We start from the raw sequence: 25,956 nt of genomic DNA, 5'->3' as shown, positions 1-25,956 counted from the left end.
TCTTCGTCATAATTTTTGTCAGTATTTGTGAACTTCTCTATTTCAAATTTCACCTTGCTTCTATTTTTAGACATAATTGTTCTTTCCCTTTGGAGGCTTAACAAGCTTCTTTTCACTGAAAATAAAGCCTTAAGAATCATCTGACCTCTACTAGGCGTTAGGTAATGCTATTATACATTCTGCCAGGCATTTACAGAAATTTATTTCCCATTGTGGATATTCTTTAAAAAGGTTGTATCTTATCTTGGTCACGACTTAAAAGATTCTGTAGTTGAGAGCTCTGTGGCAAAACATATTTCAGCTTTCCTCTAGCACTTTGTTCCTTACAGTTTTATGTATTTCCCTGAATATTATTTCTATGTACAATATCCACTGCTCTCCCCTCATCTACCAAATCAGTCATTTCCTTGTAGAAGGTTATCCGGTTGGTGTCAGCTCTTCAGGCTGAGGAAATCCTTGAGCCTGAACGTTGCTATTTTGTAGATGAATATACTAACTATTCAGCTGTTCTGTAGAAGATAATCAGTCTCAGCAGCTTTCTCTCAAGAGATGTTTTAAAATAAAAACTTGTTGTAGCCCCACGGGAGGTTGCAGATCTGGTTTCAGTTTTGCTTCCATCAGCTTAAGCACAATGATTAAATATTTCCCTTCTTAGCCTGCCCCTGTTTTGACTCTGGCACTCCAGAGCATGAGTCTTCCTGTGCACCTTTCAGGGAGTCTGTGTAGCATAGATGACAGAGCCTGTTTCAGGCCCCAAGCATCCTAAACATTAGGGCTTCATGTATGTTGACCATAGTCACTAATTTTGCACACATATAGAAATCTGCCACGTGAATCTTTGTAGTCTTTAACAGTGACACTCATAAAGTGTAAAACATCATGATAATAATCATTAACATTGATATTGGTCTTAATAGGTACTTCTCAAAATGTTTTCTGAGGGTAATGGTTTTTCCTCCTTAGAGTAAGAGAACCGAAACAAAAACACTTCCATTTACCAGATTTTTCAGACAGATACTGTGGGCCAGGCACCCTACAGACAGCAGCAGCCAACAAAGAAATAATTGCTCCCAACTTAACATAGGGGATAGAGCAAGTAAACAGAAGTTAAGGCTAAGAATTTCAGACTTTATTCAGCTATTTGCTATTTACAAACTGAGACTTCAGCTGTTGCTGTTGAAGTGATATATAGAAATGGAGAAAATGAGAACATTCAATTACATTAGAAAGGATGTAAGATAAGTAAGGATGTAAACTTTCATGCCTCAGGGCATAACACTAACATTAACTGCCTGGGGTTGGAAAGTAATTTCCCTGATGGCAGATTATTCCAAACTCTTCATTATAGGAAGTGTAACTTACTGACCCTTGTCAGGAACAGGTTAGTGGACAAACAGACTACTCATCTGAAACCTTAAGATGTTTCGTGTCAGATTCAGAAGCAATCCATTCGCAATGAGGGAATAATGCAGGAGAATAAAGGAAATGCATTTCTTTAATTACAGACTCATCAAAAGCAGGTTGAAAAGTTAAGTACTATAGCCTGACCTTAGATCTTGAGGCATCACAGTCCTACAGAAAACTAAAGACCATTTGTGTGATTAACCCTTGTAATCAAGTGGATAGAACTATAGGGAGTGCTAAAAATATGTTGTTACATGTTTCTTTTATTAATTGAAATGTGTTTAAGAAAAAATATGAGGGTGGTACATTTTAGCTCCCAAAGGATGTAAAATTCAATTTTGACATTTAATAGAAGGATATGAGAAAAGGTTAGATGTTAAATAAAATGCTGAGACATTTGTGAGTGGGATGAGGAAGATAGTACATGATGTGGTGGGTTAATATAGTTCCAACAAGTTATCACAAATTAAACTTTTTTTTAAAATTAAAGTTTTTGTCACTGTATGATCAGGATAACATGATATTCAGATACAGCTGATGCATTTTTTAAATATTCTACACCTTCAAGTTTTTAGTTACTAAATCTTCCAAAAGTGAGACACTCATCCAATAACACTCTTAAATCCTGATCAAGAAGCTATTTGGATGGTAACATAGTTTGAGTATTGGCAATATTTTCTGTGTAATGTTCTGCTTAAAAGTCCCTTGAGGTGCAGTTACATAAACCAGCTTCTGGCTTATCTTTTATTTCATAAATTAAAAAACAAACAAACAAACCCACAGCATTCAGGGCATAACAGATAATGTTAGAACTTCCACAATAGGCTACACAATATTTTTTTTAATTAAAAAATACTGGACAACACAGATGAAATTAAATCTGCACTAGATTTAATAAACTGCACATTTACTTCACACAAAGGAATGTAGGGATGAGGACTTCAGCTCTGCTGTCTCTGGGGTTCCTGGTCTATCCCCTAAGCTACCACCATGTGGTTTTCTTGCAGGCTTTGTCCTCCAAGTTTCTTCAAGAATTTTAATTTATTTCTGCACAAAAGCACAGCTTCAATAGGATGGTTAGAAAGTGCTGCTACATGTTATTTACACAAATCCAGTCTCTTTGGGTGACACTGGATATTTACGGAAGAAGGACATTTTCTACAGTATTTGCCATTAGTGTGGCCTCATTACATTTTATACGAGCTTATATTGCCACAGGAAACCTTAGTTCTAAGAAGATTCATCTTTCCCTCTCACCATACTATGGTGGAGGGCTAAGCTGTCTACTTGGAATTTTGGTTTTCATTGATCTTTTTCTTTCATTTAGATTTCTGTTTTATATCACAAATGGTACTTTTGTGCATTAATTGTACAAGACAATGAATTACAGTGAATGACAGACAGTCTTGGCACTAAGAAGGTAGACTGTGATCTAAGAAATTCTGGGTTTTTTCCAAACCTATCATGATTATCTTATATGACCTTGGACAAGGTGCTTAATAGACCGTGATAAGAAGAATAGACGATGTTGATATGGGGAGGAAGAAAGTAATAATTTTCTTGATCATAATAGTAAGGACAGTAAAATATTCCAAAGAGAGAGGATTATTCCATACTATAGCAAAATACCAAAGGATCACCAAAGTTGCCCAAGAGCGTGCAGGTTCATCAGCTGCTAGACTCCTGAGCAATACACCTACAGAACAATGCCTCTGACAGCTACTTTACTTGTAACATGCTGGAATTATTCAGAGCTCTGTCTGATTTTAGTGTGGCAAACAAATCTAAATGAATGAAAAAGATTTGTAAAAAACAAAGTTGTGCATAGCAAGAGCTGAGATCTGTCATCACTTGACTTTACTACATTGCTTTGATTTCGTATGTCTTAGATGTGATCTTTGACATCTGATAAGTGTGTTATTTCATTAGTATTATCATTTGAGGAGCCAGGCAGTGTAAACTGTTCATTTACTAAAGCACAATCTATTGTCTTGGCTTTGCCTTCTTTTCCTTGGATAGTTCTGCACTAAATTACCCATTTTGTAATGGTTTCAGACGTGAGCAGCTAGTGCTTGGTGCATGCCACGACAGATTGCTAGTCTTCATGTTGCATTATCTAGGTATGTTAACTTAAAGGATGAATACAGTGAGTGTTTCTTTGTCACAGGGAATTCTGAACACCTAATTGTCAAACCTCATATACATTAAGTGACCATTCATTCCTTGTACCAGCCTTCCACTTTTTCAATTGGTGTTTTGGTTTTCTGTATGAAGCTGTGATGCTTAGACATTGATGAGGCACGTAGCTTTGCTCTGTCACTCTCTCAGATGCAGTTGCTCCTGTCTTCTAAGAGTAGCAATTCCTGACCAGCTTGCAACATCTCTCCTTGCCCTACAAGTGCAGTCTGGTATCCAGAGGCAGATGCAATTCTATGCCTTGGGCCCTAGGAAGGGTATTTATGTGACTCCTCATACATAAAAAAAATAAAGTTTTAAAACACCCTGTCATCCTTTTATTTCTTAATGTCCTACTTCTCACTTGTGCTCATTCTTATTTAACTCCCATGAAACCTATTCCTTATCGCACTGCAGATGTGAGCCAGCACCAAAACATCAGAAGACCTGTGGTTGAAGAAGGAGATGCTGACTTAGAAAGCTAATCACAATGGCGTGACTCCATGAGAATTTTGTCACTGATTTCATGACTGCCAGAACAGGCTTTTTATTATGTGCTTCACATCTGAAGGTTGAAAACCATAAAATAAAATAATAACACCTTTAAATATGTTGTCCTGTGTTATTGTCACTGCTTGGTCATTTCTCCTTTGGCAATATGGGTCTGCTTTTCATGCTCTGGATACTGAGTGATCTGTTACATTATCTTACTCAAATGCTTATGATTTCATTGAGCTATTTCCATTCATTAAGCTATGTGATGATGTAAAATGTCATGGAAATTAATTTGATGCCAATATAGCATGCCGATATACCCTGATATATTCTAAAATGACAATGGGAGCTGCTTGCATAGATTGTTTCAGCTCCTTCACATTGCTTTAGAATTAAGGTGGAAGGAGAGAAGGAAAATAAGTGGGCAAATACTGCTTTTCTAAAAATAAGTTGATAAAGCCAAAAGAATAGATTACTTGTTGGAGACAGAATGAAGAGAAAGTAAATAATTGTTTCAGAAGTCGTCATAACTTGCCATTAAATACCATTGGTTTTTTTTCATAAAATGTTGATTTCTAAAGTAACATGACTTTTTAACCCACTTCCCACCAATCAAAGACAAACAAAAACCTCAACCCAAAATACTCTATAGCAAAATATCTTCTTTTACAGGAATTAGGTTCCTTAGATGCTTATTATAAGGAAGTGGTACATGAGGCTACTGCAATACTTTTAGGCTTGCATATAATGAATCTTATAAGTCTAAAGGAAGTAGATATTGACGTAGCTGCCTGCATGCCCAGCATCAAAACCACCACCAAGTTTACTTATGACAGAATAGCTAATCAGAGAATGTATAAATTAGCTGATGTGGATCTCAAGGTCTAGTTAATCCATCCCCCTGTCTCAAAGTACAAACAATCCTGATAAAAAATTTTAAAACCTTGTTTTGAAAAATTATCTACTCCAATATTTTATTATTTTAAAATTCAAATGTTTGTTTCTCCATGTCTAACCTAAAAGTCTTATTGTTGCACTGTAAGTCTGTTAGTTCTCCTCCTGTACATGACGGACTTGGAGAACCAATGATTCTCTTCCACTTCACAGCAAACTTTCATGATTCATAAACTGTGCCTCAGACTCTACAGACTAAATGATAACCCAGGTTCTTCCAACATTTCTCATAGGTTGTATTTTTCTGGTTGTTCTTAATTTTTGTTATTTTGTTATAACTCCAGTCATCCTTCATTTTTTCCTGAATCTGGTGCCTAAAATCATACCGTAGATAAATGAACCAGAAATATTGTTTCCTGTGTTAAGTCTGTACTGCTGTTTGCAAAGTGTGGTATTTTCCTTATTCGTAACAGCATATTGTTGATTCATGCTGAACTGCAATCCACTATAATCTCCAAATTTTCTTTTAACTTAATCCAGTATGTGTATGGGTAATTATTCGACCAGACTCTCTGCTCATCATTATTGAATTCAGATCGCTGCAGCCTAATACCATTCTCAAAAATGATGGCAGTCTTTATAACATTGTAACATCTTCAAACTTAATAGGCATATTCTCTATTCCATCATTCTATTGTGTATACCCTATATATCCATATAAATACACAAATATTTATAAATATATGTATGCAAATATAGATGAATAAATACTCCTTGAGGCATGTCACGGTTGAATACTCTGGACATTTAAACTTCCATAGCTTGTATAAGGTTATGTGATAAAGAGCTGGTCTCCACACAGATAAAGGAGCCCAGAGGAGCAATGGCAGCTGGGGAAAGCCAAATAATACTGTGACTTAGCTCCTCTGTGGCTATTATAGGAGCCAGCAGACTGTGAAAGTTTTATCCTCCCAGCCATGAAGGAGCACAGAAGCATGATGGTGGGGGGGACCTTAAAAAAAGTCAGAGGCATGAGCCCCTTCACCAGCCCCACGGGCAACAGCCAACACCAGGAGTCAGTGGGGAGGCTCTCTGGGTTTCCCCACAGACTGGTGACACTGCCCAAGGTGTGTGGGGTTTGCTGTGGGGTGCAGGGAAGACCATTTCAGTACTGCGCAAGTCTTGTTGTGGGATGTTTAGAGAACCAAAGCCAGGGAAATGAGGGTGGTTTGGGGAGGAAAAAGTATGGAAAAGTAGAGAGAGAAGGGTATGAAAGGAGCCAATAGCACAGAAACACATGCTGGTCTGTCGATGCCTGAGCCTGATCAGTGCAGTCTGTCTCATCTTCTCATTAAACTCCATTTCTAGTGATTTTCCTGTGTGCGGAGCTCCCTGGGCTGTGTGCATGTGTGGGGACCACCGGAGTGCCAGTGATTGGGGTGGACCAGGGGTGGGAGGCCCACATGCCTGTGTTGCCAGTATGGGGTGCGATGATGGTGTGCTGTCAGTGAATGACATTGGCCAGCACCAAGCCAGGCCAGCTGGTGAGCGCGGCACATGGCCTGGAGGGTGGGTTGAGGGTGTCTCTAGAGGTGAGACCACAGGTGGCTTTGGCTAACAGAAGCACCATGGGGTCCCAGCCAGCTACCGAGACTGCTGTTCCATTGGGAGACCCATTTGTGTGCGTACATGTGTCCATAGGGAGAGCGAGGATCCAGGTCCAGCTAGTGGATGGACCTGGATGGACTGGGTGTCTAAGCCCTGTTACTGGAGGGATGCACCTGAGAGCATCTGTGGTCTTCTTTGTCCAGGTGCCAGGGGAGACTAGGATTTTGTATACTGGGCAAAATGGGTGTCTGATGTTGGAGGCATCCACGCTGTATATATTTATATATATTTCCTACTTACGTATTTTCATCCTCATCAGCCAGTGAGAGGAACAGGATGAGGTCACTGGTGCCATCACTGTTTATGTGAATACCGACTGGGTTTGCCTATATTGATGTGTGTGACCAGTCACATGTACATGGATGTAACATACTGTGCGTGCATGTGTGCCCAGTGGGAATGCATGCTTGGCTTTGCTGCTGGATGGACCTGGGGATATGGAGCTTGAGCAGCCTCACCTCTGTTGGGCTGCAACATCTGGCACCCCCTAAAAGCCTGCATGCAGCCCTTGGTTTTACCTCATCTGTAATTTTATTCTCACATATCTCTGGATCCTTCTTCTCCATTGGAAAATAAGGTCTGCAATCCTAGGGAACTTCAAAGAATCTTTTTGGAAATGTAGCTGATGCAGACACATTTGGCTATATCTTTAGACAACATGAAGAGAAAAATATAATTAAGATCATAACTGAGGAACAAATGCCTCTGTTGTTGTTGTTAACTCTCTGGCACTGGTTTTGCAGAATACCTACCAGTGAATCAGAACAGCCAACCAAATTTTCCAGCTTGTCAATATATGTAAGAACTTCTGCCCAGTTGATACTCAAGAGGAGGAGGAGGAGGGAGGGACTGAACTAGTGGAAAGAAGGGAAATTAAGACCTGAACAACCAAGAGAAATAAAGCTGATCTAATCTGGTTTTGTTCCACTTCTTTTTATGTTTGTCTCTTTCTTTCTCCTTTCATGGATGTGTGTTTGTATCTTTGTCACCAAAATTATTTACGACTGCAGTAAATTTCTTGAACTAATTTCAGTTTTCTTAGTTAATTTGAAAAAAAAAAATTACAAACTACTGTTTTCAATCACTCTATTCCAATCAAAATAATTGTGGATTTACTGCAATTAACACCCAAACAAATTGCATTAGTTTTAACTAAGATGAGTTCAGAGACCTATGGAACAGCTTTTTGGAACAAAGAAAGATCATGGCATATGTAGAGAGTAAAGTGTTCACAAAGTCTACAGAGCTGGAGCATTTAAGAAGGTTACACAGTAATAGAGTTTTCATAGTGATTGAACCTATAATCTAACCAATATGCAGATGTGTGTCTTCAAAGAGCTATAGACTTATTTTCATCTTGTCTGAAGTTCTGATAATTGCATGATTTTAGCTGAAATGTTTAAAGATCTTTTGTGTGATTTGTTAAATTTTTAAAGTACTATCGTATCTGAAGTAAAATTCAATAAATATGAAAATAAGCTGGCTCATACAAATCTGCAGCTGAAAATGTGTCATTTTTCAAGTTCTTTTCACTTATAATGTGTGCAGAAGCTTTACTGCATATTCACAGAGGGTATTTATAATATTAATTATGTATTTATAGTATTAATTGTGTAGTATTTATAATCTAATTACATAGTTTCAAAGAAATGTGGCAATCAACATTAACAATGATTTACTGTACTTGAGAAATGAATAAAACATTGTAATATAATTTGTATATTTTGACTGAATATCTACTTCAGCAAGATATACACAGAATGTTTATATAAAAAACACTCCTGAAAGAAAAATTAAAAATAAGTAATATGTACTCAGTTTAATAATAAATACAGGTTGCATTAAAAGAAAAAAAAATCTCATTATCTTTTTGAAAAAAATTTATGACATATATGATTAACTTTTCAGCTACAGAAGTACTGGTTCTTCAATATTAGAAATTATAGGACAATCCAAAGCATATTACGTGTTTGGGGTTTTTTTCATATGCAATCAATGATCATAATAAAGGTTCCATTCAGTTACTAAAGAAACAAGCTGAATGTAAATTATTAAAATATTTTATTGAAAGTTTTAATAATTTCTTATCCAGGGAAGCACAAGTACAGACATAGCAAGTCAAGCATCTTACTGCTCCCAGAAAAATTGAACATTCTAACCTTCTACAACTAATTATTTCAAACCAAAATAATGCACAATGCATTACTGATTGAGATTTTTAAAAAAACAACCAAACAACAAAACAAACATAAAACCAAAAAAACTTTACACTTAAGGTAGCATTTTAACATGAAAATGTTGCATGTATTTGCTGATATGGTACCTGATGTTAAAGCCCACTTGGCAAAGCTCTTATGGGTGATGGTGTAACCACTGCAACTCTTCCTATTTAAACTTCCCTTCAGTGTTTTTCCATCTGAACATTTAGATCACTCTTGCTCTCTCTGGAGTGGTTTGCGCTCTGGAGGTAGCATTGGCTGTAACTTTTGCCAGCGCTGCGGAGGCCAGAGGATATGAGTAGCTCGAGCATGTAGAAGTCCAAGAGAAACCTGTAACCAAAATATAAACCAGAGAGAATATTAAATACCGCAGATAAAATGTGGAAAATACAAAGCACATGATGATTTGTTAGAGCAATGAGACACTACAAAGCAGAGAACTTTGTGTGCATGAGGAGTGTCTCATGCATGTAATGAGAGGAAAAGAAAAACTGCTTCAGTGACAATTTCGGGGTTTTTTTTTTTTGATAACACATTTCATGCAACTCAAAACAGCTTGCTGAAATGCACTGTCTGTAACAAACATGAACTAGGAATGTTTTTTCAGGTTCAAGAAAAACAGCTGGTCAAAACAGTTGAGGCATTCTATAATCCACCAAAAGCTTCTGGTTATTAGTTTTTCTGGGTACAGCAGAACAAAGTTCAAGTATCTATTCTGAATAAGTTAAACAGAACCTGTGTCTTGGATTTGAGTTATGTACACTAAACACACCAGGATAGCGGCTTTTCTAAACATGCTGTGCTTTCTATTTATCACTGTCCTTCAAAATTCCATTTTGTCACCAACCGAAAATGGAAATTACTGTGAATCATAAATATTTGCCCTAGGATGAAAATGTGTTTCTGATAGAATTATTTGAAACACATCTACAGATCAAATATTTTTGAAGTTCTAGGACTACTTATACTTCATTCATATGTTTTGTAAACATCTTTTCCGATCTCGTTATTTCTAATTGCTTTACTTCAATAAATCAAAATAAAAGTCAATACTGATATTGCTTATAAATAAATCACTTATAGGTAGCATAGTTTAGAAAACTGAACTGCTCAGAAAACCTTAAAAAAATTAAAAACAAGGCTCTTTTCAAATATGGTATGAAAGGGCTAGACTAAGAATAACTGAGAATAGAACAGTCACATTTTCAGATTGAGATAATAAGACAGGCCTTCAATGTCCCTGCTTAACATTGAAATTAAGTAATTTGGTATGGAGTTAATCTCACTTAATTTGAAAAGCCTGCAGGATAGACTTCTTGAATTATTTGTTTAGACTTCTTCTGGAGACAATAGTGAGTAATAAGCTTTCCACCAACTATAAACTAGCCATTGCCAATAGAAAAGTTTCAAACAGGACAAAAACATAGTTAGATACACTAGAATGTCTCTGTATGTGAAAAAATGAAATAATCCAGACTTCTAAAGAGACAACAGGGTCAGAAGTCTATAAAACTGCGAATGGCATGGATAAAGAATGCATAGGCTTTATTTGCCTGTTATGTCATTATTTCTCATAAGAATGGGGAAATGTCAGGTGACATTATCTTAAAGAATTTTTAAAGCCAACAGAAAGGAAATGCTTCTTCAGAGTGTGCATGATTACATCATACTTGCATACATTATACAGGATACTGAAGACACCAGAAAAAGAATAACAAACTGGTTCAGAAAATAGTAACAGAAACAAAGTCCATCACACGTAATTGAACACAAACAAAGTAATAGTGCAGTCTCTATACTCCACATTAGGAAACAGTGAGGGAAAAATTATATACTTGTTTTGTTCTTATGCTCTAATGATCTGGTATTGTCTGTTGTCAGAACCAGGAGTTAAATGGATTTCTGGTTCAAACCTGTACATTCCCGCTTAAATTTTATGAAAACTCAGTTCTTTAGTTCCATTCCATTACTCATTGCAAAAAAGGTCATTTCAGTAAGCAGGTAATTCAGCATTTTATGCAAATAGACACCAAATAGGCCCCTAGGAATATCTTCAGCTAATTTTCTTGATTTAATTTCATAGGATTAATGTATATTCACCAGTCTCTCTCTACTACATAATCAAATCAGTGAAGCTGAAGTGGTCTATATCTAATTTCATATTCTGTAGCTTGATGAAGCAGGTGCTGAATTACTTGAATATAATTTGGTTACTTAATAACCCACAATACCTAAAAGAATCTGAAGTAGATCACTGAAATTGCAGTCTAGCATCATATTTCACTTGCTTGATCCCTTGCAGTGATCACTTGTTTCCCTGATCCATTGCAGCTTTTTTCCAAAAAAGCAAAGGACAGGCTGCTGAGTGACAACTCCATTTTGATAGGATTTAGCTACATTTTTTTAAGTCTTGCATACTTCTGTGTAGTTTGTTGGATATTTATGGAATTCACAATATCCTTTGTCTTAATTATCCCATAAAGTGGTTTGCAAATGTAATATTGCCATGCGGATTTGTTCCCTGAGTATACAGCATGATGGCACACACATTACAGGCTGATGCCAAAACATACAGCAAACCCCACCACTGCATATAAAATGTGACAGCGTTAGTACGGAGGAAAATGTTAAAATACTCTTCTCAAACACAAATAACATCCCATTTCCAAAGCTCTGCGTTTTTCTCAGTGCATTGCTTGTTACTGATGCCAGTAGGAGGTCTGCACGCAGACTGAGAATATAATAAATGAATCAAAACTTATGTGAAGCTGAGGCTCAGAATAATTTTGCCCAGAGGATTACTTCTACTGACCATCATCTGACTTGAAACTAATAAAGAAATATCCTTCCTATAAACCTGATTTACAGGACAACATGACTAGTGTTAAAAAGGAAAAATGGGTATAGTTGTGTGATGGAAGTCTTTACTAAATAAGAAATGACATTGATGCTATAGGGCTTCTTTTCTAATAACTTAAAGGCTCACTTTAAAAGCACCTTGATGTTCAACTTCTGCAAACAACCTTAATAACTTTTGTCCATTGCCTATTATTATTCTGTAGTTACCACAGCAGCCATGAATTTCAGTGAGGAAGAACAGAATTGTTTGCAGAGAATAATCTGCCCTTGTTAATGGATTTACCCTCATCAAGGTTAGATATGGACAAAGGGTGAATTGAGAGGCTACACTTTCTGTTGCAACAGTGAAATGCTGAAATAATCTATTAAGAAAGAGACTAATCAATTCCCTTACAGACATTATTTACTCCCCTTACTTAAGAAAATTAGTTCACCCCTTTGAAACACTGTCTTAACTATAAGAAAAATCAGTACTTTACAGGCACAAATTCTTTGAGGAGCGTATTTTATTTACAGACATGGGTAAGAGATGCCAGCAATCTAAATAGTTGATTTTTATTTCTACATTATGATCCATTTATTATTCTTGCTGTGGCAACAACAGATGCTATGTTGAATTGAATCCATATTATTCTCCCTAACCTGAGCTGTTTAGGCATTAATTCTGGGTTTTTTTTAAATCTTTGAGTATTTAATTGAAGAACTGAGAGGTCATTCTGTTAACATGGTAATTTTATCTGCACAATAAGTTTTGAATGAATAATACTGTTTTGACACTGTTACTGTGATAAAAGCATATTTCCTTGGAGTCTGCTCGTTGTTAGTATGTTAGTTGTATGGAGACTGATTAGTTTTGGCACTGCATTAGGGAAAGATAAGCCTAAGCTTGATAGTGCTATCTGCTGTGGTATTTACAACTATCTTGCTCATTCTGTCCTAACAGCTTGGGATAAATGCACCTTTATTAGTATAGAGACTTATATTACTATCACTTCCCCCAGTTCCAAAATACTTAATTTTAAAATACTCATTGGTTTACAGACTCCACCTCTTCTTGCCTATTTGCCATTTGACACCTTCACTGTCTTTTACCATGATGTCTTTTCTAATCCCAACTCACAGTGGTAAAAGCAGCATTCAGACTGTGCAAGAATCCTGTATAGATATATCATGCAGTGGCGCACCCCAAAATTTCTATGGAAATCCAGCTATTCAGTTCAGATTTCAAGAAAAGGAAAAGTCCAGATAAGGATGCAACCCTAACAAGGCTATTCTCAACTTTCTCAGGATATGTAAAGCCTACCCAACTGTGCTGGTTTTGGCTGGGATAGAGTTAATTATCTTCATAGTAGCTTGTATGGGGCTACCTTTTGGATTTGTGCTGGAAACAGTGTTGATAATACGGAGATGTTTTCATTATTGCTGGGCAGTGCTTACACAGCGTCAAGGCCTTTTCTGCATCTCACTCTGCCCTGCCAGTGAGTAGGCTGGCGGTGCAGAAGAAGTTGGGAGGGGACACAGCTGGGACAGCTGACTCCAACTGACCAAAGGGATATTCCACACCATATGATGTCATGCTCAGCATATAAAGCTGGGGGAAGAAGAAGGAAGGGTGGCATGTTTGGAGTTATGGCGTTTGTCTTCCCAAGTAACCATTACGCATGATGGAGCCCTGCTTTCCTGGAGATGGCTGAACACCTGCCTGCTGATGGGAAGCAGTGAATGAATTCCTTATTTTGCTTTGCTTGCATGCACAGCTTTTGTTTTATTTATTAAACTGTCTTCATCTCAACGCATGAGTTTTCTCACTTTTACTCTTCTGATTTTCTCCCCCATCCTACCAGGGGGGATTGACCAAGCGGCTGTGTGGGTCTTAGTTGTCAACTAGGGTTATACCATGACCCCAATCTGCTAAATTCAGGTACTACTGCTCCTAGTTGTGAGTTCACTTTATGTTAGGTGCATTCCCCACAGATTTCTCTTTGCTTCTTTTTTCCTTGAACCTTTGGTGACTTTGCTCTAGCTTAAATAGCCAAGATTTCAAATTCTGTAACAATTTTAAAAGAAGAAAGTACAGCACCACTGAATATAACCTGAAAAACAGAAATACAGAACCAAAAAACCTAGGCCTTTACAACCTTTCCTAAAGCTAGACTTCCTAACTAGTCAATTTGCTACTTAGAAGTAATAATAAGACAAAGATACAAGAAACTATGCAAGAATATTTGTTCAGTTGTTATTGTAGCCCTGTAAGCCAGTATTGCCATTGCTACTAACAAGCTGTAGACCTTGTACCAGGTCTGCAAGGCCTCAAGATTAATTTCTCAGGCTTTGTCTGAACTTTCTTTTCCTGCCTGGAGTTTTGGTTTAGCTTCTTTAGCTCCAACAATTTTTCTAATGATCAGGTGACTACTGACTAATTTGTTACAGTTTTCCTTATATCCCTTATATGTGGTTTACAAGACTATAGAAATGGGATAATAAAGACTGCAGGCCTACAAGCAATTTAGCAATGGTCATTAAAAAAACCCCTGTCATTTGGACGAAAAGATTTCAAGGCTAACTGTATTGGGTTTGCGTGGCAGGGTTTTGGGAGCAGGGGGGCTATGGGGGTGGCTTCTGTGAGAAGCTGCTAGAAGCTTCCCCTATGTCCAATAGAGCCAATGACAGTTGGCTCCAAGACAGACCCACCGCTGGCCAAGGCCAAGCCCATCAGCGATGGTGGTAACACTTCTGTGATAACATATTTAAGAAGGGAAAAAACAAAAAAACACAAGGACACAAACTGCAGCTGGAGTGAGGAGTGAGACTATGTGAGAGGAACGACTCTGCGGGCACCAAGGTCAGTGAAGAAGGAGGGGGAGGAGGTGCTCCAGGCACTGAAGCAGAGATTCCCCTGCACCCCGTGGTGAAGACCATGGTGAGGCAGCTGTGCCCCTGCAGCCCATGGAGGTTAACGGTGGAGCAGATACCCACCTGCAGCCTGTGGAAGACTCCACGCTGGAGCAGGTGGATGTGCCCAAAGGAGTCTGTGACCCTGTGGGAAGCCCACACTGGAGCAGGTTTGCTGGCAGGACTTGTGACCCCATGGGGGACCCACACTGGAGCAGTCTGCTCCTGAAGGGCTGCACCCCATAGAAGGGACCCACGCTGGAGCAGTTTGTGAAGAACTGCAGCCTGCAGGAAGGACCCATGTTGGAGAAGTTGGTGGAGGACTGTCTCCCGTGGGAGGGACCCCATGCTAGAGCAGGGGAAGAGTGTGAGGAGTCCTCCCCTGAGGAAGAAGGAATGGCAGAGACAACATGTGATGAACTGACCACATCCTCCATTCCCCATCCCCCTGCACTGCATGGGGGGAGGAGGTAGAGAAAACCGGGAGTGAAGTTGAGCCTGGGAAGAAGGAAGGGGTGGGGGGAAGGTGTTTTAACATTTGGGTTTATTTCTCATTGCCCTACTCAGTTTTGATTGGCAATAAATTAAACTGATTTTCCCCAAGTTGAGTCTGTTTTGCCCATGACAGTAATTGCTGAGTGATCTCTCCCCCGTCCTTATGTCGATCCACGAGCTTTTTGTTAGATTTTCTCTCCCTTGTTGAGTTGAGAAGGCTTTGGTGGGCACTTGGCATCCAGCTAGGGTCAACACACCACACTAACAAAGAGGGAAAAAAGTTCGGAAGAATAAGGAATGTACTAGCATATGTAAAACAAAATATATAATAAATACAGATAAAAGGTGATGTTACCAATCAATGAAGAAAGAACAAGGCAAAAGAACATGTTAGAAAATGTACTAAATTAGCCCCAGGTGGAACTGAGTGTGAGGAAGAAGAAACTGTCAAGATCACTGTCCTCCTAGTGAAGAATTCAGGATGTCAACAACTCACTAAACCACCCTCTTCCCTTCTTTTTGAGGACAACAGGTGCTGCCAAGCTTAAGACCTAAACAGGCAGCATGAACACCGAGGAAAGGGTAGATACTTGATAGTGTTTGTGTGACATTTTTAAACTGTACTTTTACTGAGACTTGTGCATTAGTTTAATAATTTGGAGTGTGAACGGTAATATCATTGTAACTAGACTAACCATATTAAGAGTCTAAATAACATACAGTAAAGAGTTATGATTTTAATGCAACTAACTGTGAACTGGTGGCTTTCTGTATCAGGTGTGTTCACCTTTTTGCTCATAACAAAATTTTGACTGCAACATTACGTTACTGCTTGTTTTCTGATTGAGACTACATAAACGTTCATTAAGTGGTACAAAATACAGAAGGATTATCTTTTTTCCCCTCACCAAGTATTTCTTTTCTTATTTTTCCTAAACAAAAATGGTGATTTTGATGAAATCTTAATAAACATATTTTTGTTTCACTGTTTCTTCTGCTTCCAAAAAAAAACCCCAACATTGAAAATGAGAAAAAATAAAATTAAATAGACTATTTTACTATTTTCTTACCATGTATTTTGATTTGGGGGGATTGTGGCTGGAATTTAACTTAGTTATTTCAATAAAAACATGAAATTTACTTGAAACATTTACATCTTTGTGACAGAGGTCCTGTAATAATCATATTACAAAGTATAAAATAACATAAGAAATCTGGGAATATCTAGATCAGTCACAGAAGATAATAATAAGCAAAGGTAATAAGAAGATAAAAATAAAGCACAGCAATAATCCTTAACATTGGATCAACACAACGATCCTCTCTGAATGTGTACTTGCATAAGTACTTGAATACAAATATGCTGCTTCAGAAGAAGAAATACTAAAAAATGCTACCTAAAACCTGATCTTGTTTCATCATGTTTAAGCCAAGAAAAATTTCAATATTAACTTGTATTTTGTCTCCTGGTCTCATTAATAAATGTTTAAATTTAAATCCTGTAAAATACCACTGGAAGAGGATAATAGCTACCAAACAAACTAGAAACAGAACTAAATTACAAGTGTCACTGATTATAACCTGTGTACTTGAGAAATTTCATCAGCAGCCAGAAGATCAGAGTTTTAAAGGCACATGTCAGCCCCTGGTTTTGAAGAGTCACTTTTGCTTTAGTCTCTTAAGCTGAGTTATATTCTAGAAATATTGCACAGGCCTTCCAAATGCCATGGCCAATGATAAACATGCAAACACAAAAAAATAAAATTCTCTCAAACCAAAAAGACATAAAACAATACAAACAATCACAGTGTTTCAAATTATGCTTTCTGTTCTCTGAAGTAATATATTCTCATTACATTTTTTTTTTTTTGTTCATATGCAGGTTAGTAAAGAAGCTTTATATACAGCCTTTCACATGCTCAGCACTATGGAATATCAGCTGTATTCAAACTTTCCTTCTCAAATTTTCTGTTTCATAACACAAAGTCATTGGGGATGGAGGCATCTAAAATTTTCTGTTTCATAACATGAAGTCATTGGGGATGGTAGGGAGTAATTCTGTAGCAGTAGAGGTCTATTCAGACTATATTTTGCTGGCTTGATACTTGCCACTCCCCACAGACGTTCTGAAAAGTGCCAATACATTAGATGAAAAATCCTGTAATATGGAGAAATCCTGGGTGATTTATAGATGGCACCATTTGAGCAGACATATAGCTTTAATGGTCTAGTAGTTCATAGCCCCGCTACCTATATCCTATTAGCCAATTAGCTGTAGTTTGACTATACTGAAATTCTGGAAGATTGGGAATGCCAAATTTGCGTAGAGGTTGAAAACTGTGTATAAAGGGACCGGGCTCATGAGAAAGGATAGAAAAAGGTTCTAGGATATTCCAGCCCCCAAAATCTCAAAGGAAACCTCAGGATAGAAACATTTAGGCAACTATGTAATGTTTCAGCTATAACACTAACAAAAATATATAGAGTCAGATAGCTATCTGTGTCAAATTAGATTGCTTATCTTTAAGAAAGGTTGTTGCGCTGGGTTTTGATATTAGATTGTAGGTGTAAAACAGTCTCACAGAGAATTCTCCCAGTAAATTAGTCTCATCAAAAAATCCATACTTTAATAGAAAGTAAACATGATTGCTATTACATTTCATTTTCTGTACATGGTTGAACTTTGAAAGTACTACTATCAACTGTGGTAGCAGGAAAAAGGCTCAATAAAAATAAAATCCTGTGGATTACAGTAAAATCCCAGAGAAACCACTTCCTCTAGTAGAAGTATCTGGGATAATGAACAATGGCAGAAGAAACAAATATCCTTGACCTCCTTCTTCTATGAATGTAAGAATAACACAAAGATGAGGATCGATAATTTATTTTGTAAATAAAACCATACCACAACAGATGTCTTTTAACTTATATCAGTTCACTGAAGACCCGGCGTAACAAGATGTTAACTAGCTCATGAATACAAAAAAAGTGACAGATTCCTTTCAGCTACATAACAAAATACTAGCATCTTCATCATTCTTTCCTATCATCCCTGAACAAATCAGACCTAATGGAGCCATACAGATCTAGTGACAAAGAAGAGAATGCAGCCCATTAATTTTGTTAGTAAGTGTTCCATTATGGTTCCATTAGTTTGATAGCTGAAGCAGCAGCTCCAGCTACAGATAAAACATCCCATGTATGTTTTCTTTCATGGAGCTACTGTAAAATCAGTAAAGGTCCTTATTAAAGTTGTCAAATTCAGAAGTGTTCATTTAGATAGAAAATATATTACAAAAAATGTGACAAAATATAAATTACAATTGTTTTATTTTAAAAAAGTTTTAAACAGTGAAAATAGACACTCAAAAGGGATGCACATATACTACACATATATGCACTGACATAGTCACAAAGAAAGATGTAAAAGAGAGAAATAGATTTCAAATGCAATTGATGATTGTCAGAATGAATAAAATTTGCATGTTAGCACAGAGTAGCTGTCGGCAATTAGTATAACAATTGTGACTGCTCCAATCCAACATAGTTTTGCAATTTAAGCTATTCATATCAGAAGACATGAGTACAGTCATTGCATTGTAATAAAAGCTCAGGTTATTGATTGAATTGAAAAAACTGTAATGTACTAAATATCAAAATAACTGGGTTGCATTCTCATTTGTTCTATCATGTCTACACGTCTGTGTTAAACCTAAAGTTACAAAAGAGGTAAAGGAAGGAAATGGTCACTGAAAATAGAATCTCTTCAAATATGAGATTTTTCTACAGTTAGATGTGCAGACAGAGACTAGTTAACATTGAACCATAATTTACATTCATAAAGGTAGTGCAGATTTAAAGCAATTCAGTATAAAGAAGTGTATTTTTTTTTGTTCAGATCATGAAGAAATCACCTATCAATGCCATTGACTAAAGCAAACATAGTAACAGGCTTGGTACAAATATTCTATGAGATGAATTCTTCCTCACTGCACTTTCTTGGAATTGTCAAGGATATATTATTGAAAGGGACACTACAGCTAATTAACTTCTTCAGTCCTTCCCAGTTTCTTCTTCTGTGTTTTCTAAAGACATCTTTTTAAAATAGAGGTTAGCATATAACACAGCACTACTCCTCTTTTATCTTCAGTAAGTATAGCGTTCTCAGAAATTATTCTTTCTTGCTTATGATTAACAGAACTATTATGCTAAATAGGTCTACAAAAAGATTTGCAAACCAATCTATTATTTATTTTAGATTTCTAGTAATAAAAATGGTGAAAGAATTTACTTACTGCACAGTATGATGTGCTTTGCATGGTGCATATACATAAATATCATTTAATAGTTAAAAGCTTTTTAATATTTCACTGGGTGAGGCACAAAATTCCTAGACTAAATAGGATTCTCACTAAGTCATGTAACTCAACAGAATAACAAAATGTACTAATAGCTTTCATGAAAGAGCCCTACATTAAAAAGCATTAATACATTTGTAATTCAATATTTTAAGAATTGATAAATCAAGTGGCAGGAAACAATTATTAAAACACATTCATTATCTTCACCTAGAAAGCATTAGCTATATCCCAAATCTATGCATATTAATTATTCAGGAATACATAAAAGTCTTCAATGTTAATTCCTGTTCAGCAACGTATTGTGTGAGTGCCAACAGAGTCAGAAAAATGTCAGGCTTAGTGACATTCTTCAGCTTACTACATGGATATCGATTATGCGCATTGTCTTTCTTGACTGAATACTTAGGAAATTATGCAGTAATGCTGTACATTACAAATTAAGTTGATTTCCATTTTTGTTCTGTTGCGTGCCATTAATTTAGAGTTTTATTCTAAAGCTTTGGCAAATGCAGCAGTACAGTGCAATGAGTACGAGGGAAGGAGTACCAGAGCAGCTCCGAGAGCTCACACGCTACCGAGGGATTGCACTCGTCCTCTCACTACGCCACTTCTCCGCAGACCCAGTTCATCCCCGCAGGCTGGTGCTCGAGCAGATGGAACCATGCCCTCTGCTCCATCACCCCTTCTCTGTGGTGCTCTGTGCTTCCAGGAGAGCTGGACAGAGGCTTCCCGGCACCACTCTGGCCATAGAGTTTACTGTGACACTCTGTGCAATATAGGGGAGAGCTCTGACATATTCCTGCTCTGCTTCCACTGCACACTCACAGATAAAGCAGGCCCTAATGGTAAGTGGCTAGTATGGCAAAGCTGAGCAAACAAACTAAGAAGATAGACCAAATTTCACCAAATTTCTGGAAGTACAACTGTGCCAGGGATCATACGCATGCAAGCTGGGAGACATGACATTTCAGACTCATTCAGGATAAATAAAATGAAAGGAAGGAGTCCTACTGGTCAGAAGGCAACAGTAGACTTCGATTTCTAGATATACTCAAATGCTTCTTCAAGACAAGTGATGTGAAAAAAACCCATCCTATATACTAGTTACCTCTTGCATCTATTTTATATTCTTCCTACTCTTTCCAGAAGCTCAGAAAAGTACTTGATCTCATAGGTCAAAAGTCAGGGCTATTTATGAACTTAGAGAAGTATCGACACTAAGGGATGTAATGGAGAACATCCCATCCCACTGCTGCCTCATCTGTTCTGTTAGGAGCAGCTCAAGCCTGAGTGGCTCCATCAGTGAGCACTGTGATGGGCAGCATTCGGAGCAGCAGACCCCAGACGTTTGGGAAAGTTCATTTACTTAAATTTGAACTGGCAGATACCTGGCAGTCAGGCAAGATCATGTTACAGTAATTATCAAATGCTGAGGTAAGAAAAAAAAAAGAAAGTAAAGGTAAAGTAAAGAAGGCCAGCAGTAGCCAGAAAAGTTAATTCAAGGGAATAGGTGAGAAAATACCTCTTAATTAAAACAAAACCGTACAATGCCTTATGATATTACAACTGTTATTGGGCAAAGCAAGCCTTTTCTAAAGCTAGGAGAACTGTTCAGAAATTTTCATACAATAGCTTGTATGTTCAGCAAATAGATCTGTCAACCTAGTCACTGCTTCTCCATTTTTTTAATCATACATTTCGACAATTTTAGTCTGATACAAATGAGGTTGTTGCAATACTGTTAATAAAATAATTTTTATTTTCTCTTACCTTAAAAAGATGACTGTTCAATAGACTATTCCACTTAACTAAATATTTCACAAAATTGTACTGTGAGGCTTGTTTATATTTTCTTCTAAAATGGCATACAGAAACAGTTTGACTTACAGAAAACATGCTGTTGGCAATATGAGCTATAAAAAGCAATGGGGAGTAAATATTCAATGAGCAGCTAGGATATCAAAATGTCATTAAATACCTGCATGATATGTTATTAAAATTATAAAAGACTTTTTAATAGATATCTTTGTGTGAGGATGACTAGAGCTCATCTAAAAATCTAAAATGGTAAATTTCATCAAGATAATTGTGTATATGTAATCTCCCCAAGCTGATTTACCAGAAAAAAAAACCCCACATAAATACTGTAAATATATATAAAGATTTTTCTCCCCCTTATACCTGTAATAATAGCTATGAATTTAAGAATGCTTAAATACTTCCTCTCTTGTCTTTATCTGATATATTCTGTATTTTTGTTAAAACTATGGAGAAGAGATTAAATATACTAAACCTAGCTTTTACTTTACTTGGAAAAATCTATCTCCAAAATATTCCTTTTTCCCTAGTCAATCTTACTATTATTTAGCATTCTGTGTTTTTATGATACTGTGACATTTGTCAAAATACAAGGCTTCTTGGTATAATTCAAATCATATAGCTATCCTTTCACTTTGTAACAGAAATTATGATTAAATAATTGGCACTATATACTTACGAATATAATTTCCACATCTGACATAACTAATCCTCCTCATATTCATTCTTTTTAAGTTCACTCCTGATCAGCTTAAGATAATGGCATAACAGGTTTTGCTGAGCAAAAAGCTTCACAAAAATAAATCAGAAGTATAATAAGGTTCATATCCATAATCAAATACTGTTGCAGTTCTTCTATGCAATCCTGTGTCTCCAAGGCTGGATCTCACATGTGAGATGATTGTTTAATTCTCCACAGAAAAATCCCTCAGTGAGGAAGCATGCGTGTTTACGGAGAAGGCAATTTTGTAGAGAAGTGACATGATGGATCAAGTCTCCAGACCTGGCCCGTGTACCTGGCAGCCCAGGTAGAAGCTGCCTGATCCAGAGGAGGGGCAGGGGACCAACAGTCAGGGTGATGCAGCTCCCCATCGTTACAGGGACATGAGAAAAACTAGGAAGGGCAGGAGGAGCCCACATATGAGCTTCCTGACCATTACATTAGAGGTCCAGTTAATTGGCCTAAGCAGAGGTACCTTCTGCCATTTGAGATGTCCCAGGAAACCTCTACTGGCCACTGTGCCTCCTCATTCAGAAGGGCACAGGCTTCTTCAAAGCCCTGTGTTATATCTTCCAAAGGCACATAAATGTCTCAGATTCACTAGGACACAGGAAAAACAGTTTGTAGACAGCCAGTTCTCCCATTGCTCTCTTCAAGACCTTTGTTATTCTTCTTGGCATATACTCACATTTTTTCTGTTTTCCCCTTGCTCTCTAGCCTCCTTTAATGTATCCCTACATAATGAAACAGGATACTATAAACCAAATAACTGGTCACAGACTGCATGCTTTCAAAATAAAAACTTAGCTTCCTCATTAGCCAAATACAGTAACTGGGTTTAATCCACTACTTTACCATCAGGAGCTATATTTATCTCAAGGAAATATTAAGACTTGCTCTTAAGTTATACAGCATGAGCAAGAAAGTAGTGGAAGACTAATGAATTCAGTTGCCTGCATATTTAATAAAATACTCTCTCATAGTTGTAATCAAGCCATAGTTCAGCAAAGCATGTGCTGAACTTGAATATTTAAAGCAAAACACTTGAGCACATCATTAAAATTAAGTAAAATAAAATAAAATGAATACAATTTCCAGTGAGCTGATGATCCAGATTTATTAACTCTTTAAATTACTCAATTTTTCAGATTATATGTAGCTATTAGGATATTTTAGCAAGATATAACCACACAGGACTGCCAGGTCATCTGTACAGGAAAAGGATTAGCACATTTAGGATGTGAAAGATCTAAATGTTAAAACTTAACACCACTAAAACTAATTCATTACACGGAATTTTTCTACTTTCAGTAAGAAATTCAACGAAAGTAAAATTCCTTGTAAGTACTTACTTTTATAACACAATCTCATCCAAAATAGGTTGCAAATCCAACATTTATTTTGTATCTCAGTGTTTTGGGGGACAGAAATCACATTTTTGGTCAGCAGCAGACTGCGTATCCATCACCATTGCTATAATGCCTGGAGATCCAAGTACTGTCTCTGAAATTAGCTAAGAAGACAGCATCAGTGACATGTGCAGACAGCACAATCTGATACATTTTCATCAGTCTGCTCTGGAGAAAATATAGTTCAGTATGTTCATTGAGTTATTTCTTCTTCACTCAAAGCAGATGAAAAAAGTGATCCATATTTTAATGAGACCATTATGAATAGTTAATCTTCTAGCTTGCTTTAGATTGCTATATTTCTGTCAGCTATAGGTAAAGGCTATGGAAAGGTGGCCATTGCAATTGCTTTGCAATGGAGGTCTGGCAGCCTCCCTATAGCATCTTTGTTCTCCCACTACCACACAGTTTAGGCAACACAGTCTGAGCTTCATAAGGACTATACATTCTTGTTTCCAAAATTATATTTTGTGTACTTTCTTGTTCAATGAGTCTAATGCTTATTATTCTTGAATAGACAAAAGCCACCCCCTAACCCGCAAAGAAAGACTTCCAGAATTTGTTCCACATTTCCCACTGCAGTCTAAGTCCCCATGCTGTCTGGAGTCACATAAAGCCAGATGTGAGTCTGAAGCTGCCTTGTCCTCAGAATTCTCATCATCTGATGGTATGCACCTCTTACCCATTTGAAGAGTGAATCAATCTCAAACCGGAGGCTGCCATGCTGTATGTTTGTAGGCATGAGGACGTGATTTTAACCATGAGTCAAATACATATCATGAGTCAAAATCATTATGCTCTAAGAAGTAAGTAGTAAGCAAGTAAGATGACGGAAATTCATATCTAATGATAATGGAAATTGTGGTTCTTATGAAAAGTGAACAAATGCAAGGCCAGATTCTCAAGGGAAAAAGGAAGATGTAGATAGCACCAAAACTTTGGATGGGAGTTTAGAGTTGCTTGAACAACCTGCATCCTGACATTAGAAGAAAGGCTTTCTCCCCAAACTTCAGTAATGATATAAATTCAGTGAGCTTTAGCTGCAACTGGAAAACATCCCCAATTAGTACTAATACATTAAGTAGGAGGGCAAGAGCTTCAAACTTCTACTGAGAAAGAATAACCTTTAGCCTCCATTGCAACAGGAGAGTCCAATGTAGCACCTTCATTGTTCTACAGCAATGCAGCTCTTTCTGCAATCTCAGAAACATTTTATGTCACCTTTCTTCATAGTCTCTGCCAGATCTCTGCAGAAATTTATTCACAGCTATTGCATAGCTCTCTAGTACACATTTGTGTGAGGAACTTTTTATATACATATCCTATCTGAATAGGATCCTGATGCTTTCCTCCCTGGTAAGTCTGGCTGAGTGACTCTCCTGAGTCACTCTCCTGAGTGACTTCTCCTCTGATGCTATTCTGGCAATCCTGTTACCCTTCCCCTGTGTGTGCCAAGAAATGAGGGAACCTCCAGCTGGCCTCAGTTATTCAACTCCAAGGCTTCCTATTTGCTGGCTGGTAGCATTCCCCAGGCAGAGGATCCCACCAACCTTCCTCCACTGCTGGGCAGAGCAGCACCCAGCTCTGGTTCCCAGACTCTCTGCTGCCTAGCTCTGTTATACAGTGGGTGGGGGATCCACTATAAATCCCCAAACACTATTTTATTGGGAAGACTGGAGAGCAAGGCATAATCACAAGCAGAATCTGGATGACAAGGGATACAGAAATAATTTCCAGGACAAATTAATTTCCAAGTTCAGCCAAAGGGTGAATTCTCCAACAAAAAAAGCTAAATTCTGTGTCATCTGAACAAATATTTAATTCTCTGGCCACAGAACACCACCCTAGATTAGACCTTATTTGAGATTAATGGGTCATGTCCTATCTGTCTTGTTACTTTTTTAAACCTCATCTAGATTCAGGAAAGCCATCTCACCTGTCTGGCTGCAATGAAAGCAAATTGCTATGGTCATCTTCTCAATCATAAAGAGTAAGGCTTTTTAAAGAGAACTTGAGATTCTCCTTAAAAGAGAGATGAAATAAATACGAAATTTGTACAATACATATTGTATACTCTATAGCAACTATCCAGAAAATATATCAGAAAATAAAAAATAATAAAAGTAGTTTATTCTCAGGGACAATATTTCAGCTGGCTTCAGTTATTAGCTTTAGTGCTTAAAGAAGCTTTAACGCTTCTTTGGTTTTCAAGTGTTGAGGCTATAATACGTTCAATTTCTGTTAAGTAAAACTTACTCTTGCTTTGCCTCTATGACTCTGTGTTTATTTAAAGTTCTTACTACCCTATACTATGGCATTGCTATCAACACTTCTTAATCACTAATATTTATTTCTGAAAATGCCAAACCAAGCCCTTGAGCTGACGAAAATGCTAGACAGGGTGTACATTGAAATATACGTACACAGAAATTGAGACTGTCTTTTAAAAGTCAACATCTTCTCAAAGCTATGACAATCAAAAGTTCAGTCTCCATTTACCATTCTTCATGTCTACGACACTCAACAAAAGGAACACGTAAAATGTC

At 37.3% G+C, this 25,956-nt stretch overlaps 1 protein-coding gene across 2 annotated transcripts in view; it reads right to left on the bottom strand.

Annotated features, from left to right (window-relative positions):
* Window positions 1–9,065: 9,065 nt before the first annotated feature.
* Window positions 9,066–25,956, bottom strand: part of IMMP2L (inner mitochondrial membrane peptidase subunit 2) — a 477,239-nt gene continuing 460,348 nt past the window's right edge. For both annotated transcript variants that reach the window (XM_075727618.1, XM_075727619.1), the window contains one exon: window positions 9,066–9,185. In XM_075727618.1, coding sequence (XP_075583733.1) covers window positions 9,066–9,185 — 120 coding nt within the window. The remainder of the gene's footprint in view (window positions 9,186–25,956) is intronic.

Source organism: Pelecanus crispus, chromosome 1, assembly GCF_030463565.1.
Source record: "Pelecanus crispus isolate bPelCri1 chromosome 1, bPelCri1.pri, whole genome shotgun sequence".
Lineage (NCBI taxonomy): Eukaryota > Metazoa > Chordata > Aves > Pelecaniformes > Pelecanidae > Pelecanus > Pelecanus crispus.
This window is presented reverse-complemented; position numbering and strand designations above follow the sequence as displayed.